Genomic DNA, 14,940 nt, shown 5'->3' on the forward strand with positions numbered 1-14,940 from the left:
TTTGCATGAGAATTCAGAAGTCAAGAAACAAATGTAAAATAGTAGTATGTAGCATCAGTGCATTTGAGGTTTACCTGGAAAAAATGAGCCTTATGCAAATGGCCTTCTCCGAGCACTTCCCAAATAACCAGTCAACAGTGAAATTGAGGATCAAACCTGTGGATGGAAGCATGTTTTAAAAACTTCATAACGATTGCTTTGTAGCAAAAGCAAATGATAAAGATTTATAGGCTAAGTAATCCACAAGGAAGTTTTATAGGCTAAGTAACAATAGATCATTATCACTCTCAACTATTAAAATAAACCATAATTTTTGCTAGTCATATTCATGCAACACCCTTTAGAATTTTCTACTCGCCTATAGTGAATGATAAGTACAGTAGATATTTTTAGCTAGAGATGATTACCTAAATGCATGTTCATTAGTAGCTATAACCGGCTGTAGTGAAATTTCTAGAAAAAAACTGATCAACTTGGTAACTCTCCCTTTGCACTACTTTGAGATATCACTGAAGACATGTTGTCAATATAAGAAATGCCATTAGAGCCCCCCACAATAGCGGTCCTTTGATATTATAACCAAAAAATGTAAATGCAATAATAAATTAGAGCACAAATATCTATCGAGTTCCATGTTTTGTGCATCAGGGTTTCTTATATATCAATGAAGACATCTTGTGAATTTAGTGTCACCTAGTGTCCATGGAAGTGCAGATATAAGAAGAGGAATATAAAGATTAGGGCATTAAGCCATAGCATTATTGTAGACAAAGAAGAAATCACTGACTTTAGTTGCTGAAACAATCCAGGACTGGAGAAGAAACTGTAAGAGGACTGTTAAGGACTGCTAACTTAAGGGCTTTGCTTAAGTGATTCCCTGCCTATGTAGGTTCATGTTTGGTTTTGGGTTGGCAGTTTACCTACCCTAGTATAGTTTTGAAATATGAATATAACCAGTCATGTCAATTTTATTGCTAGTTTAAAAAGTGATTCTTTTCAAGGAATCTCTCTACTCAACAACACTTGATTAGGACAACAGACTTGCAAATAATATTTTTGTTTGATGTTGAACAAAGGTTAGGGTACGAATGCCAATATGCAAGGATCTTTAAATAAATACATCTGACGTTGCTTGCTAATTTTGACAGGTTGATGTCATACACTACTTTTCGTTCTTGAAAGCTAGAGAGAACTCGGCTATGGTCCTGTAAGTTGTGGTGAGGCCTCACAAAGGATTAACTGCAACGGTTTTAAGTTGGCAAAAGCAGAAGGGAAGGGAATTGGATGGCCTACACGACCATATCTTCAAATGTAGATGAATATAGTGAGAGGGCTATTCCTCATCGTCTAATCTCTAAAATATTAGGAGGGGGACATTCATGTAGTCTCAAGTGAATGCATTGTGATGCAAGCATCACTTACTGGACTTACCAGGTCACAATTTTCAAGGGTAGTCCACTTATGTTGCTTGCTTGTTCCTTTCGATCAACAACATGCCTAGTAGCGATACCTATAAGGGTAGATTCAAGAAAGGGCAAGCATGTATAGTAGAAACTGAATTGTCGGGACTTAAAATAACACAATCTAGCTAATCACCTACAAGCAAACCAACAGCAGATCCACCTGTAAGTAGTAAGATAGATGCCTCCACAATCCCATGCAATCTGAAAGCTGCTAGTCACAAATAATATACTAAAACAAAAGGTATCAGAAAGTAGCAGGGCATGAAGATCTAGGGATGCTTGTCCCCATTAGTTCTTCTGTAATATGTTGTAGTGAATTAGGAAAATTGAAACCTTTGTTGTATTTGTGCCCTAAAAACTGAATGAGGACAGTTGTGTTCATGTGTATTCAGTTGGGTTTTTGTGTCCTGAAAGCTGAATGTTCAGTAGAAGTTGGCTGTGCAAATTCAGATGGGTTGTATTTTATTTGTCCATGCTGTTAACTGAATGTTCAGTAGAAATTGGGTATGCACCTATTTTTTGTTGATTGTCGACTGTCCAAATGTAGCTCAGGATAGGTTGCTTTGTTCCCGATATCTAAATTTTTTCATTCAGTTGATGGGAGCAGTCCACACATGCACACAATCTGAATTTAGGGCCTCGAAATGACAATAAAAATGAATGCAGTTCAATCTGAATTTAGGTGCATCCACCACATCATTCACCATAATGGTACAAACACAAACTAAACAAAGGCCACTGGCTAGTTCAAATTATAGAAGACATAATCATTCAACAACAAAGGCCATTGGCCAGTTCAAATTACAGAAGACACAACTAAATTTTTCGGTACCTTCAAAATACCTTGTTTCTCCTTTCCTCCATCGGCACGGTACCTGGAGATGGTGGTGCCATCGTGAAGTAGTAGGACGGAGGGTGCATCGTCGAACTGGGCAGGGGAAGGGTGCCAATGGCTGATGTCGATGAGCCACCACTGCACCCCACTCTCATCTGTCATCCCTAAGACCCCACCCCAAGACTGAGAGTGGAAGCATCGCCCTCCACCTCGGCCTCCACCTTCGTCGCCACCATGACCTTGGTCTAGACCCGGATTGAGGCCTCCGCCGTCGCCGCAGCAGCCTGGACGTGGATCTAGTCCTCGATCATCGCCGCCACAACCTGGACGCGCAGATCTGGAGCAACTTGGAGCCCATTCGCACGAAGCTGGAGCTATGGTGTCGACCTCCAAGCGCGCTTCCCCAAACTTTCCTCTTCCGGACGACGCCCTCTCATTCAGCTCCACGACCTCCAAGCGTGCATGCTAGAGAGCAAGGAGTAGATCTGGCGGAGTGGAGGTCGTGGAGAGGTAGCGTGCGGGTGTGGACCAAAGATGGCTAGAGGTTGCAAGGAGGAAGGCACCGCCACGTCTCGGGAGACTGAAGCGAGGAAGCTCTTGAAGGGAGAGGTGGAGGGAGGCCCGCTGGGCAGGGAGAGCGATAGAGGGAGACTCGAACGTCAGGCTGGGCCGGGGCCAGAGGCGTGCGGCCTGCTGGGCATGTGACATGGGCCGCACCAAATAAGTTGTTGGCTGCCGTCATCATCACTTGCAAAATATAGTACCATACTGACCAGCCAACAATCGCGGTACCAGCTTATAAGCTGTGCTGCTTTAGAAGAACCAATCGTGGTCAAGTTCTCTTGCCAGTCTCTACTCCTGTGATTTTTTTGCCATGGGAATGGGAGCCTCGGTGTCAAGGAGAGGCTGGAATGGCGGAACAGCGGGGCATCGCGGAGGCTGGAATCGCGGATGGGAATGGAGGCGAGGAGAGGCTGGAATGGCAGAACAGCGGGGGGGCATCGCGGAGGCTGGAATGGCAGAACGAATCGCGGATGGGAATGGAGGCGAGGAGAGGCTGGAATGGCAGAACAGCGGGGCATCGCGGATGGGAATGGCAGAACCGGAATGGTGGCAGAACAAGGAATGGGCAGACTACTCTTAGAGCCTTAATAAGTAGTAGAGATTGTGCACGGCGATGGTGTTCGGCAGGAAAGTTGTCCATAAACCAGTTAAGGTCGTACATCCGCGGCTTGAGGCCGTAGCGGTTCCTGCCCCTGCCGCCGATGTTGAGCCGCCACTTGCGGCTCGCCGACGAGCAGGTCCTCGGGCGCGTGCGTGTCGTTGTGGCGCAGGATGTCCTGGTTGGCGGACACGCACACCGCGACGTCCCACGACATGACGTAGGTCGTGCATGAACGGAGTAGTAGCCGTCGCGGCGGCGGCAGAGCACGTCGAAGCCCTGGGAGCGGGATGGAAGGAGACGAGGTTCGGGAGCGCCAGCACCAGGGCGACGAGGCCCAGCGGCGCCAGGAGGAGGTACAGCGTGCAGAGCGACGCCGTGTGGAGCCCGTTGGACCAAGTGTTCTTCTTCAAATTAAAAAAAAAAAACGATAGAGATTCCGGGAAGGGCGTTGTCTAGTTGCCTCGCAGCTTGCCTGCTTGCGAGAGTGCGACGGGCGGCAACAACGACAAGTTCGATGAGGACGCTGGCGACACCATTCGTTGTCGGTTACTGCTTGCGTGGTGGATGGCGTCCATGGTTTATCATATTTTGATATATGGTCGAAGCTGAAATCTTACCAACCTTGCTATATAACGGATAAGTCAACCTTTGCATATCGTGCGGTAAAAACCCCTCGCGAAACTTGTTGGGTCCTTTGAGGTCAAATCTTCAATTTCAAACACAAAAGGTTACTATAAATCTCTACCAACAAAAATATAATTCTAGATTTAAAGCAGATCGAATCTTTTAAAGTTTAACCGAACCATTAAAAAACCATATCGATATTTAGTATCTTTTCCTTGTATAAATCTGGTTAATAAATCTGGAGAACGGGGAGTATGTTTGTAGTTAGAATTTCCAAAGCATGACCATTTGATTTTCGGTTTTCGCCTGCTAACTCTCTAACACCGGCCTTTTGAAACGAAAGCTTCCGGTTCATACATTTTTGGTCATTTGAGTTTTTCCTTGGCTGCCAAGTGCCAAATATAAGTTAGACAAGGAAATGAAAACCGGTGTGCTTGCTAGTTGCCACCACTTGTGGAGTGTGGACAGCACGGCTTCCATGCAAGTGTCGTCGATCATTGCGGAGAGTACACAGGGATATACAGGATGACAGACATTGCACATACCATACCCTAACCTCCTTTGTCTATCACTAGGCAATTTGGCATCCATTTTCATCCAAAAGAAAGACAAAAAAAAGAGGAAAGGACGACAAAGACAGATTAGATTGGCAATGCTGTTTTCCGATCTAGATCAATGAATCGGCGGCGAGGATGCCATGTCACGACCTCACGAGCGACGGAGCGAGGCCAAGACCCAGCCTTTGGGACCCGTCGCCTCGCCGGGAGAGGAACTTGCACGGCGGTTTGGAGCGCGTCAACGGGCGAACCGTCGTCGCTGCGCTTACATGAGCGCGTCAACGTGACTCAAATGCTCCCCCACCACTGTTCCACGATCCATTCATGTATTGCCAGATAATTGTTATACAATTGGCAAGGGTCGCAGACAATTACAAAAAAAAAAAGTGTTGGTCGATCGATGAGACGATCACGGCAGGTGGTACAGTTCGGACGACGGCGTGATCCCCGCAGTGACGACGTTGAAGTACCTGAACGCCGCCGCCCACCGGCGGTTCGTCTTGAGCGTGTGCACGGCGACGGTGTCGGGCCTGAAGTTGTCCATGTCCCAGCTGAGGTCGTACATCCGGGGCTTGAGGTCGTAGCGGTTCCTGCCCCTGCCGGCGAGGTTGAGCCACTTGCCGACCATGAGGTCCTCGGGGCCCAGGGTGTCGTTGCGCTCCAGGATCTCCCGCGCGCCGGCCACCCAGGCCGCCACGTCCCACGACACCACGTACCCCATGCCGTGCATGAACGGCATCGGCTGCCCGCCCATGGCGTAGCCGTAGCCCAGGTACACGTCGTGGCGGGGCTTGCCCCGCAGCTCGCCCGCCAGCGCCGCCACGCGCAGGTACGTGTCGTCGTCGGCCTTCATCACGTAGTCGTACGGCTCCGCCGCGAAGAGGCGCGGCACCGACGACAGGTACGCGTACGTCTTGCCGTCGTTCATGTTCTCGGCGCAGCCGTCCAGCACCAGGACGTCCCCGTGCCGCCTCGCCTCCACCGCCAGCAGCGCCGCGTCCACGGGGTCCGTCACGCGGCAGAACACGAAGCGCACGTCCACGCGCGCGCCCTCCGCGGCCGGCTGCAGCGCGTACGCCGTGCGCACGATGTCGCGCCGCTCCCGCCGGCCCGGCACGGTCAGCACGCCCACCAGTAGGCTGAACTCCGCCGCCCGTGTCGTCTGGCCCGGTGGCGGCGCCGGCGCGTCGGCGGCGACGTCGACGAAGCCGCCGGTGCGGCGGGCGCAGAGGATGCCGAGGCCGTCGGAGTCGGAGCCTACGCGGGACCAAGGGCGGAGCGACGGTAGCACGAAGACGAGCAGGAGGATCGCGAGCGGGGCCAGGAGGAGGTAGGAGGTGGCGGTGGACGACGCGGGCGGCTTCATTGTCGTGGGCTCGTGGCCGGGGCCGGCCTGGCTAAACGCGGAAGCGTGAGAGCAGCTGGTGCTTTATTGTTCGCTCAAAAGAGAAGCTGCGATCCTCTAGTGGAGGATTTCGAAGAAGAATCGGTCGAGGTCGGCACTCGCCAGTCGCCACCTGTAAGAAGCTTCGAAGAAAACAACAACTAGCTGGTGTCGTAAATTCCGTAGGAGCTCATAACAGCACGCTATATATAATAAAATATATAGTTCAGAGACCCAACCGCTGCGTTGTGTACATGCGAGGGGATCGGACTCTTCATGCGACGCACCATGTTTCTCTGAAGATCCCACGGATCTACCAGGACGAGCTCAGGACTAATCACGCATGCACAGGTAAAAAAAAAATGGGACTCTTGGGGACGACTGCACTGACTGTCAGAAATTGTGCGGCTCTCTTACACTATTTTAGGACCAGTCTCTCTTTCTCCTAACCCAGGGCTTGTCTGGATCCATCCAAAGATCTAACAGTGAACCACTAACAATTAGCTACTTCGATTCAAATGGATCCAGCTAACTGTTAGCTGCGTATCAACTAATAACCATCTCATCAGTTAAGAACAGAACCGGCTACCTATTGGCGGTGGCGGTTAATGTAGTAACTAAACAGAGCGTTTTAATTGAAAGATAAAAATCCCTTTGGCAATCTGTGTCACCAGCAGACCACAGCCCGCCGGGCGGAGCAGCGCGGCGTTCACGAAGGCGCCATTGTCGATCTTTCAGCATCTCTTTGTCGCAACGTAACGCAATGCGTGTGTAGTCTGTCTCAGATCACGAGCTGATGGACGTCTCTGAGTCAAAGTGCCGTGCTCGGCCGCGCTTGCTTGCTGGCCCTGGAGGCTGACAGAAACGCAGCACCAACTGCTTCGGATCGTTACTTGCTATGGTACTCCCACCGGCCCAAATTAAAAACCTAAAATTAAAAATCTTTTTAGAGTTCTATTAGATTCATAAAATATTTAATATATATGTTCTATATGTGTGTCTAGATTCATCATCATTTATTTAAATGTAGACATAAAAAATCAAAAGTTAAAAGAAATACTATTTTAAAATCAAAGAAGTATTATTATTTAATTAGACACGGTTTGAATGCACTATAACTAATATTTAGTTGCTAAAGTTAGCGGATAGCAACAAAATAATTTAGCTAATAGTTTAGTTATTAGCTATTTTTAATAAATTAGATAACATTTAGCTAGCTATTTTTTAACCGGCTAATTTCTCTATATTTTTTAGTCAACTAACTATTACCTCTAGCGCATTCAAACAGGTCCTTGATGGCACGAAAGACAGTCACTAGTAGCTGCAGAAACTACTGTTGACGCTCGAGCACAACATACGCACTCGTTGGACCGAAGTCACCCGTGTTCATGTTGTTATTAGACTATCTCCAACAGATTACACATCTCTATCCTCAACCGTGCGAAAAAAACAGTGTTTTAGTGACATTGTGGGTGAACTACTGGACACGATCAGAAGATCGTATATGTGTTTGTAGAGTTTGAAATATGATGACATGAGAATGAGTAAGTAATAGAGGAATCTCATATCATATCATGTGTGCATGCTTCTCGTCGTACATACATAAATGAAAGAGGTTGGCAGGGGCGGCTGCCTTGACGGGTGACGACAAGGTCAATACAGTGGAATTGAAGCCAGTATATACAGCTGAAAGGACGACTCGGCGAGAGGCTCCAACCCCATGTCGCAGTCACACGCCGGGACCGTTTGACGCTTCTATCTTTCCTTACTGCCGGGTGCCGGGAAAGGTAAAGAACACGACGGCCGGCCGGCCATCCGGAAGAAGGCGAAACAACTTCACCAGCAGCACCCCACGGCTCGGCAACAGCAGATGCCTAAGACTGCCCGCAGCGCCTCACCCTACTCGTCCCCTACGCTAATACTGTTCATGTTGTAGAGGCTACAGTTATCCCCTATCTCCCGCAGCGGCGAGCGCTACACTCTCCCCTTCCTCGCCGCACTCTTCTCTCTCACGCCACATGCAGGGGATGACTGTAGCCGCCCCCTCGCCTCCTTCGCGCGGACGGAGCCGACCGCGGAAGACAACGGAAACTTCCCGCTCCACCTCGCTTCGCCTCGAATCGTCCGCGGAAGAGAGATTTTGCGCGGCGACGCGGCGGCGGATCTCCCGTCGGGCTGTGGAGTCGGCCCCGGCCCCGCTCAGTTGCGCAGAAGACGAACTCGACTTCGTCTCCACGCAGTTCCGTTCGCGACCGAAGACAAAGCGGGGTCAAATCCGCTTCGCACGAGGTACCCCGCTTTCGATTCGTTGCCTTCCGTATCCGACCTTGGACGGCTCCATCAGATCCACACGGAGACGCTACGATTCGGCGTGGTGCGGCCGAGATCTCCCCTTCTTAAGGTAATACCTTGTTCAACCTCGTCAAATCCATACTTATTTGACGATTCATTTCGAACAGCACTCGTTTTTTTCTTCGATTCGCCGTGTACCGGGCGAGATCCTCCCGTGTTGAGGTATACCATCTTGTACCCCGTCATATGAATACTTCATTCAACAATGATTTACAACACCAATGGTTTTGTTCAACAATCCTAGTTTATTTTCCCCAGCCCTTACGACTTTACCAGATCCACACTTGTAGTTTAAGCTGTCACCTTGTTACATTGTTCATCCTCCCATTTAGGTACCTGGTGCAACAAACTTTGTACCCTTGTTTCGGTTTAGGATTTGTAGTCGATGCAGACGCCCCCTCCAAATTTTGAGTTCACCCTTAGTTGCCAATGCAAGCAAGGTTTGCAACCTCGTATCCTAACATTAGCCATGCCGGTGTACTGCATTTGCCCAGTCAAGATGAATCCAATGAAGCAGATATTTATTAAGTGAACAACTTGTATTTGTGGTGTTTATGTCCAATGTTACCATATCAAAGCATTGTAGTCTTGAGCAATAAATGTCATAGGACTGACAACCCGATTAGTTCACGAATACACGTATTTTCATTAATTGTTCAGTACAATTCATGACATGTTCATTTACCTTTGACTATGATTAGCTGCCTCATCATGTGTGTGCCTGAACATGTGTTTGACCCACAAACATATGTAATGTTCAAGACTTCATCTTGTGTTTCATGCATAACACTTGTTGCTGCCAACAAATATTTTACTGATAAGTAGTTTCTACATATCTGTTATTTTCCCCAGTCCTTAGGAAAGTGATGGTACATATGAGTTACGATTTTGAATCTCTAGTTTCTACATCCCTTATATTTGGTACTAGTTTGTAATGTTGTTGCATGTTTTTATGACACCCTTGTGGTTGAAACAAAATTAGTATGTAATTTTATATGCAAACTTTTCTCATTACAAGAATGCATATGCTTTTAAAGTGTTTAAACATGTTACTTCATAAATTAAATGTTTGCAGCCCATTTGTGAATGGCATCCTCCCAAGAAGATAAGATGAAGGCTTTGATGAAAGTCCTTGTCGACTGTACAGAGGATGCCACAAAATCCCTGGGGGTTTAGTTGATCATGCATTAGACCACATGCATGACGAAGAAATCCTAGCTAGGACATTGTTTGCTATCAAAGATAAACTAGAGTTGCTTCAGCAGGATGCCTTAGAGGCAAAAGTCCAAGCGTTTCCAAAACTAGCTAAGTACGACTGGGATGACATCAGTGTTGATCCTCCCTCTCCGTCACCCCCTCCAACAGTTACTGATCCTTCTGTTGACGAAGAGGAGTTCTACTGCCCCGACGTGAGTGACGAATGGTATTTCAGTGATTCAGATAGGTCTACCCGTAATAGCTACTGGAATATGTTTTAGGGTTATGTTGGCAGTGAAAGGTACATGACATCCTTTTGAACACCCATATGTCATGTATGTCTATGTCTAAGCAGTAGACTGTCCGAAGAAGTACTTAGTTCGATGTAAGGAATAATTGTAGTCTGGGAACTTTGCTCAGTATCAACTCTAATGTGTTTGGTTTAGTACTGTAACCGTTAATGCGAACCTTTTATTATAATTGTTACTGCTTATTATGTATGATTTCTAAATCATTAGTTCAAATGCATATGCTGAAATGTTACTCTTATTACCATCTCACTTAATCTGTCCCCTGTCCACCCTTACTAGAATGGACCCATCAAACAATGCGACTTCTTCTCAGTACATGTCAAACTCATCTATTGGCCAGCAGTTTCTTCCTCCACCCCCTATGTGGCCCACGGCTTACATGCACCAGAGTGCTATGGATTGTAACCTCGTGGGAAACCTGAATTTTCCAAACCCTGCTCAAGGTCCGACAACAATGTGGGCACCCATGCATACAGGGAATACTTCTTCCCAATCTTCCATGATTCCGGCCTCTCAATCAGCTATGTACTGGAATCATTATTTGAATTTTGTGAGGAATCCTCTTGGGCCACCAGAAGTTAACCCATTTCCTGATTGCATTCCACCATCCAATACCAGTACACCATTGCAGGGTTCCAATACTATACCTTCCATACCTGTGAATTTGGACTCAGATGCAGAACATAGTGTTCAAGACATCAATAGTCCTGAAAAGAATGCACCTCCAATACAAAAACCCAAAAAGGCTAAGGAACAAAACTTTACTAGCCCTGAAGATCTTCTACTTTGCACAACCTGGTTGCAAATTAGCAGTGACCCTGTTGTGCACACTGGGCAACGTAGGGAGGGCCTTTGGGCTAGAATTGAAAAAAGATACAACGAACAGAGGGGGAACTTTCCTTGCCGAGTGAACAGAGCGCTTAGCAGCAGATGGGATAAGATAAGAGCAGATGTAAGTAAGTTTGCTGGCTACTATGCAAGAGTTCTTAGAGAGAAACAAAGTGGGTTAACTGATGACGACAAGGTAACCCAAATTTTCATGACTTTAAATCATTTACAAATGATTGTATATACATGTTAACACATTTGTAAAATTAAACCATAATTTGTACAGACTTCGAAGGCCGCAACATTATTTGCACACGAGGAGAACAAAAATTTCCAGTACATGCATTGCTGGCACCAACTAAAGGGAGAACCGAAATGGGAGAGCATTTGTAGTGGCCAATCGTTCCGCGGATTGAATGCAAATCCAGTTGGGTCAACAGGTACTCCGTCTGCTCCGACAACTGAAAATGATAGTTCATCAGCAGGGTTGACAGGAAAACGGCCGCGTGGTCGTGATTTCAGTAAATCAGAGAGAAACAAACCTGCATCATCTTCATCTCCAGAGTACCTTAGCCGTTTGCAAGAAATAACTGAAAAACAAATTCAGAGGTCCATTGAAAAGGGTGCAAAAAAAGAGAAGTGCACAGAAGAAGACAGGGAAATGGAGAAAAAGAGGTTAGAATTGGAAGCCGAAAAGGTCATCATACGAAAAAGGGAATTGAAACTTCAAGAACTAGAATCTGCTGAAAAAAGATTACAAAGGCTGGAGGCAACGAATGAAGAAGATGTCCAACCCCATGTTTGGATTATGATACAAAAACAAAAACAGAAGTTGCAAGAATTCATATTTGGTTACGAGTGAAACATTTATTCGGTTACTGGTAACTTGCACTTGTTTTACTGAACCTGTTTGTATTATTTGTTTATGTGAGAACGTTACATTTGTTTGGCAGACCATTATAATATTTGTACGAACCATAAGTCGTCAAGGACAGTCGTGCAGTGCTGTTTGTTCTATGGTGGTGTAATCGACAATAATTATTTCCAGTTCATGTGAACATGTTTGCTTTAATTTTCATATATTTGCTGCGTGTTGAGCTTGGAATCGCTTGTGATGTGTACAAATCGTTTACAGTGTTCATGTTATTTTGTTGAACGAACAAGTACAGGTTTGCACTGAAATACTTCTTTATTTCTGAAATACGTAGGACTTGCGAATGGAAATTACACATAGTAGAATCTAGTTTCAATAAACTTGAGCATACGAATGCTGAAGTGTACATGCTTCCACGCCGAGCCCACAAATGCTCGACAAGGTCATTTTGGAGGGAGCACGATCTTTCTTGGCGACGAAGATCGAAGTGGTTAATCACCCATTCTGCCCTTCCTTCAGCAATTAGATGTGGTGCTTGGCTCGTTGAAGTGTTATCTCCAAAATCAGTATTAGCTGCAAATGGCCCTTCGTCTTCAACAATCATGTTGTGCATTATGATGCAAGCAGTTATAATTTCAGTTAAACGATTACGATCCGAACCATATGCTGGACCTCGCAGCACCGCCCACCTAGCTTGAAGAACTCCAAATGCACGCTCAATATCCTTTCGACAACTTTCCTGCATTTGTGTGAAATAGACTTTCTTTTGCTCATATGGGTGCCTTATAGCTTTTACGAAAGTTGGCCAGTTCGGGTAAATACCATCAGCAAGGTAATATCCGAAGTTATATGCATTACCATTAATTGTGTAATGCACAGGTGGCATTCGGCCAGATGTCATGGGGTCGAAAACTGGTGATCGGTGGAGCACGTTCACGTCGTTGTTTGTCCCGGGCATGCCAAAGAAAGCATGCCAAATCCAAAGGTCATACGTTGCCACAGCTTCTAGGATCATAGACGCTCGACCATTTCTGCCACAAAACTGACCACGCCATGCGGTAGGACAGTTCCGCCACTCCCAATGCATGCAATCTATAGAACCCAACATCCCTGGGAAACCCCTTGATTCGCTATGGTGCATGATGCGTGTTATGTCAGCTTCGTTAGGAGTTCGTAGATACCAGCCACTGAAGTATGCAATGATACCTCGACAGAAATGATGAAGGCATTCCCTAGCTGTCGACTCCCCTATTTGAATGTACTCGTCTACAGCATCTGAAGGTAACCCATATGCTAGTACCCGCAATGCCGCACAAACTTTTTGTAGTGGACCTAGACCAGGCATACCAGTTGCGTCTACCCGTTGTGTAAAGTACGAATCATGTTGTTGAAGACCTTGCAAGATTCTCAGGAAGAGAGGCCTACTCATGCGGAACCTAAGTTTATAATAAAGAAAATTTTTAATGAAATTGCAAATATGAAACCGTATTCGAATAATAATGTGTGGGTACCTTCTACGAAAGACGTGGGGTGGATACACAGGGTTCTCGGCGAAGTAGTGATGATGGATAAGATTTTCTCCACGAAAATGATCTCTATGAATAACCCGCCGAGGCAAACGGGACCGTCGTTGCAGGTGGCGTCTCGCCTCTATGTTTAGGACAAGAAGATTTACAAGCATAAGTGTTTCCTCCTCACTATCACTCGAGTAAGAGTCTTCATCGCTATGGCTGTGAGACATACTGTGAAATGTTGGAATTGTTGATGTAGTGAAGTTTGTTATGACATTTGTGAAGAGATGGATTCCATATATATAGGGGAGAGGAATGCGGCTTCAGGTGCAAGCTAGTGGCTTCGCACGAAAGGCAAACATGGCTTTCATTGGAAGGCAAGTGCGGCTTGTCGCATACGACTAGTGCTTTTTGGTGTGCAGGAAATTTGATTTCTTATCACAGGATGGATAAAACGTGATCACAAAAAAATGAACATTCGAATGTATTGTAAAATAATAGTTGTTATATATTTTTTGTGGAAGTAATTGTAAAGTAATTATTTTTTATAAATTTTATTTTTGAATACATGCGTAACACGTCGGACGTGTGCAAAATAATTAAAGAAAATCAAAAATTGAAGTTGGTTAAAGTTAGTTATATGGAAATGGTTTTTTAATGAGTAGAGGGATATATAGGGGAAAATATAGGGAGAACGGTTGCGGGACGAGTGAATATAGGGGATGGAATCTTGCTGACGTGGCTGCATAGTAACATTTAGGGGGAAAAATTTAGGGGCACGGTTGCGGACAGTCTAACACATCGGACGGACGGACGGCGGTTTTGGCCCCCCTCTCGCTAGCTGTGGCCGTATGCTGGGGCGTACAAACTGTCGTCGCCCTAATTAAATTATCCTGTGTTTTGATTGTGACGGAGCTAGGTAGCGGTTTCGAAATGGATCTCTGGACGGAAGGTTCCATGGATTCGTGATCACCTTGGGTTTAACGGTAGTTGAGGAGACGCTGAGGCACTTCAGTTTGCCTGACGTGTTGGACCAACGCTACTGGACTGTACCACTCCCCAACAAGATATGAAGCCTGTTTGATTCAGCTTTTTTCTGACCAGCTTTTCTAAGAATCTGGCTGTAAGGAGAATCTGGCTGTGGGGAGAATCTGAGTATTATTAGGATTATGTGCGGAGGAAAATAAAAATGTTCATAGGGCTCAGGATTTAGAAAGTGACGAATTCCTACTATTGCAATAAGTCAACCGATTATATGTTTATGTTGATTTTGAATAGTTTTTACCTAAACGAATTTTATAGAAGCTGGCTGAAAAGCTGACGCGTTTGGCAGTCCGCAGCAGCTTTTGTGGCCAGAAGCTGAAAAAAGCTGAAACAAACAGGGGCATGTATGCAGTATCCACTAGGAACAGTACAAGAGCTGGCATTTCCATGGATCCTGATGCTTGTGTACGCCCCGGCACCACGGTTGCCATTATACTGTCTCTAAAATAGAGGATGTAGAATTGTATATAACAATATTTGATATTGTTTGAAATATATAAAATCGAACAGACGTCAGTAGTGAATCGACTAGATAGTCCACCACAAGATACCAATTGTCTATCGTTTAACCACCAACGTTACAATTGGCTTTTTAGTAGCCTCTCTTTTGATTTATTCCTGGATCTGTCAGTGGAGACGATGATCGCAGATGGTAGAGGCAACAGATCGCAGACGCGAAGCACCGACAAAACTTGACCAAAAGACATATAGTAAAATAAAATAACAACAACAACAACTCTTACTATGCTAGCGCGCCCGGGAATCAACGAGCAGAGGACGGAGGTCCATGATGAT

The 14,940-nt window shown here is 46.0% G+C and overlaps 3 protein-coding genes across 4 annotated transcripts; 1 reads left to right on the plus strand and 2 right to left on the minus strand.

The window, feature by feature from the left end:
- Positions 1-4,650: 4,650 nt before the first annotated feature.
- Positions 4,651-6,496, minus strand: LOC100194243 (Galactosyltransferase family protein). 2 transcript variants are annotated; one of them, XM_008652731.4, is made up of 2 exons: positions 6,268-6,496; positions 4,929-6,161 (listed from the first exon to the last, which is right to left on the minus strand). In XM_008652731.4, exon 2 carries the CDS (start codon positions 6,008-6,010, stop codon positions 5,054-5,056), a length of 957 nt encoding a protein of 318 aa, XP_008650953.1. In that variant the 5' UTR covers positions 6,011-6,161; positions 6,268-6,496; the 3' UTR covers positions 4,929-5,053. The 2 variants fall into 2 exon arrangements, with proteins under 2 accessions (NP_001132756.1, XP_008650953.1); NM_001139284.1 differs by lacking the exon at positions 6,268-6,496 and having other exon boundaries at positions 4,651-6,082.
- A 3,749-nt stretch (positions 6,497-10,245) lies between these two features.
- LOC103632798 (glutathione S-transferase T3-like) lies at positions 10,246-11,766 on the plus strand. The gene is made up of 2 exons (XM_020541305.2): positions 10,246-10,912; positions 11,003-11,766. Exons 1-2 carry the CDS (start codon positions 10,250-10,252, stop codon positions 11,576-11,578), a joined length of 1,239 nt encoding a protein of 412 aa, XP_020396894.2. The 5' UTR covers positions 10,246-10,249; the 3' UTR covers positions 11,579-11,766.
- On the minus strand, positions 11,766-13,347 carry LOC103634136 (protein ALP1-like). The gene is made up of 2 exons (XM_008655739.1): positions 13,102-13,347; positions 11,766-13,026 (listed from the first exon to the last, which is right to left on the minus strand). The coding sequence occupies exons 1-2, from the start codon at positions 13,329-13,331 to the stop codon at positions 11,766-11,768; spliced, it is 1,491 nt and encodes a 496-aa protein (XP_008653961.1). The 5' UTR covers positions 13,332-13,347.
- Positions 13,348-14,940: the final 1,593 nt, after the last annotated feature.

Source organism: Zea mays, chromosome 7 (assembly GCF_902167145.1).
Source record: "Zea mays cultivar B73 chromosome 7, Zm-B73-REFERENCE-NAM-5.0, whole genome shotgun sequence".
Taxonomy (NCBI): domain Eukaryota; kingdom Viridiplantae; phylum Streptophyta; class Magnoliopsida; order Poales; family Poaceae; genus Zea; species Zea mays.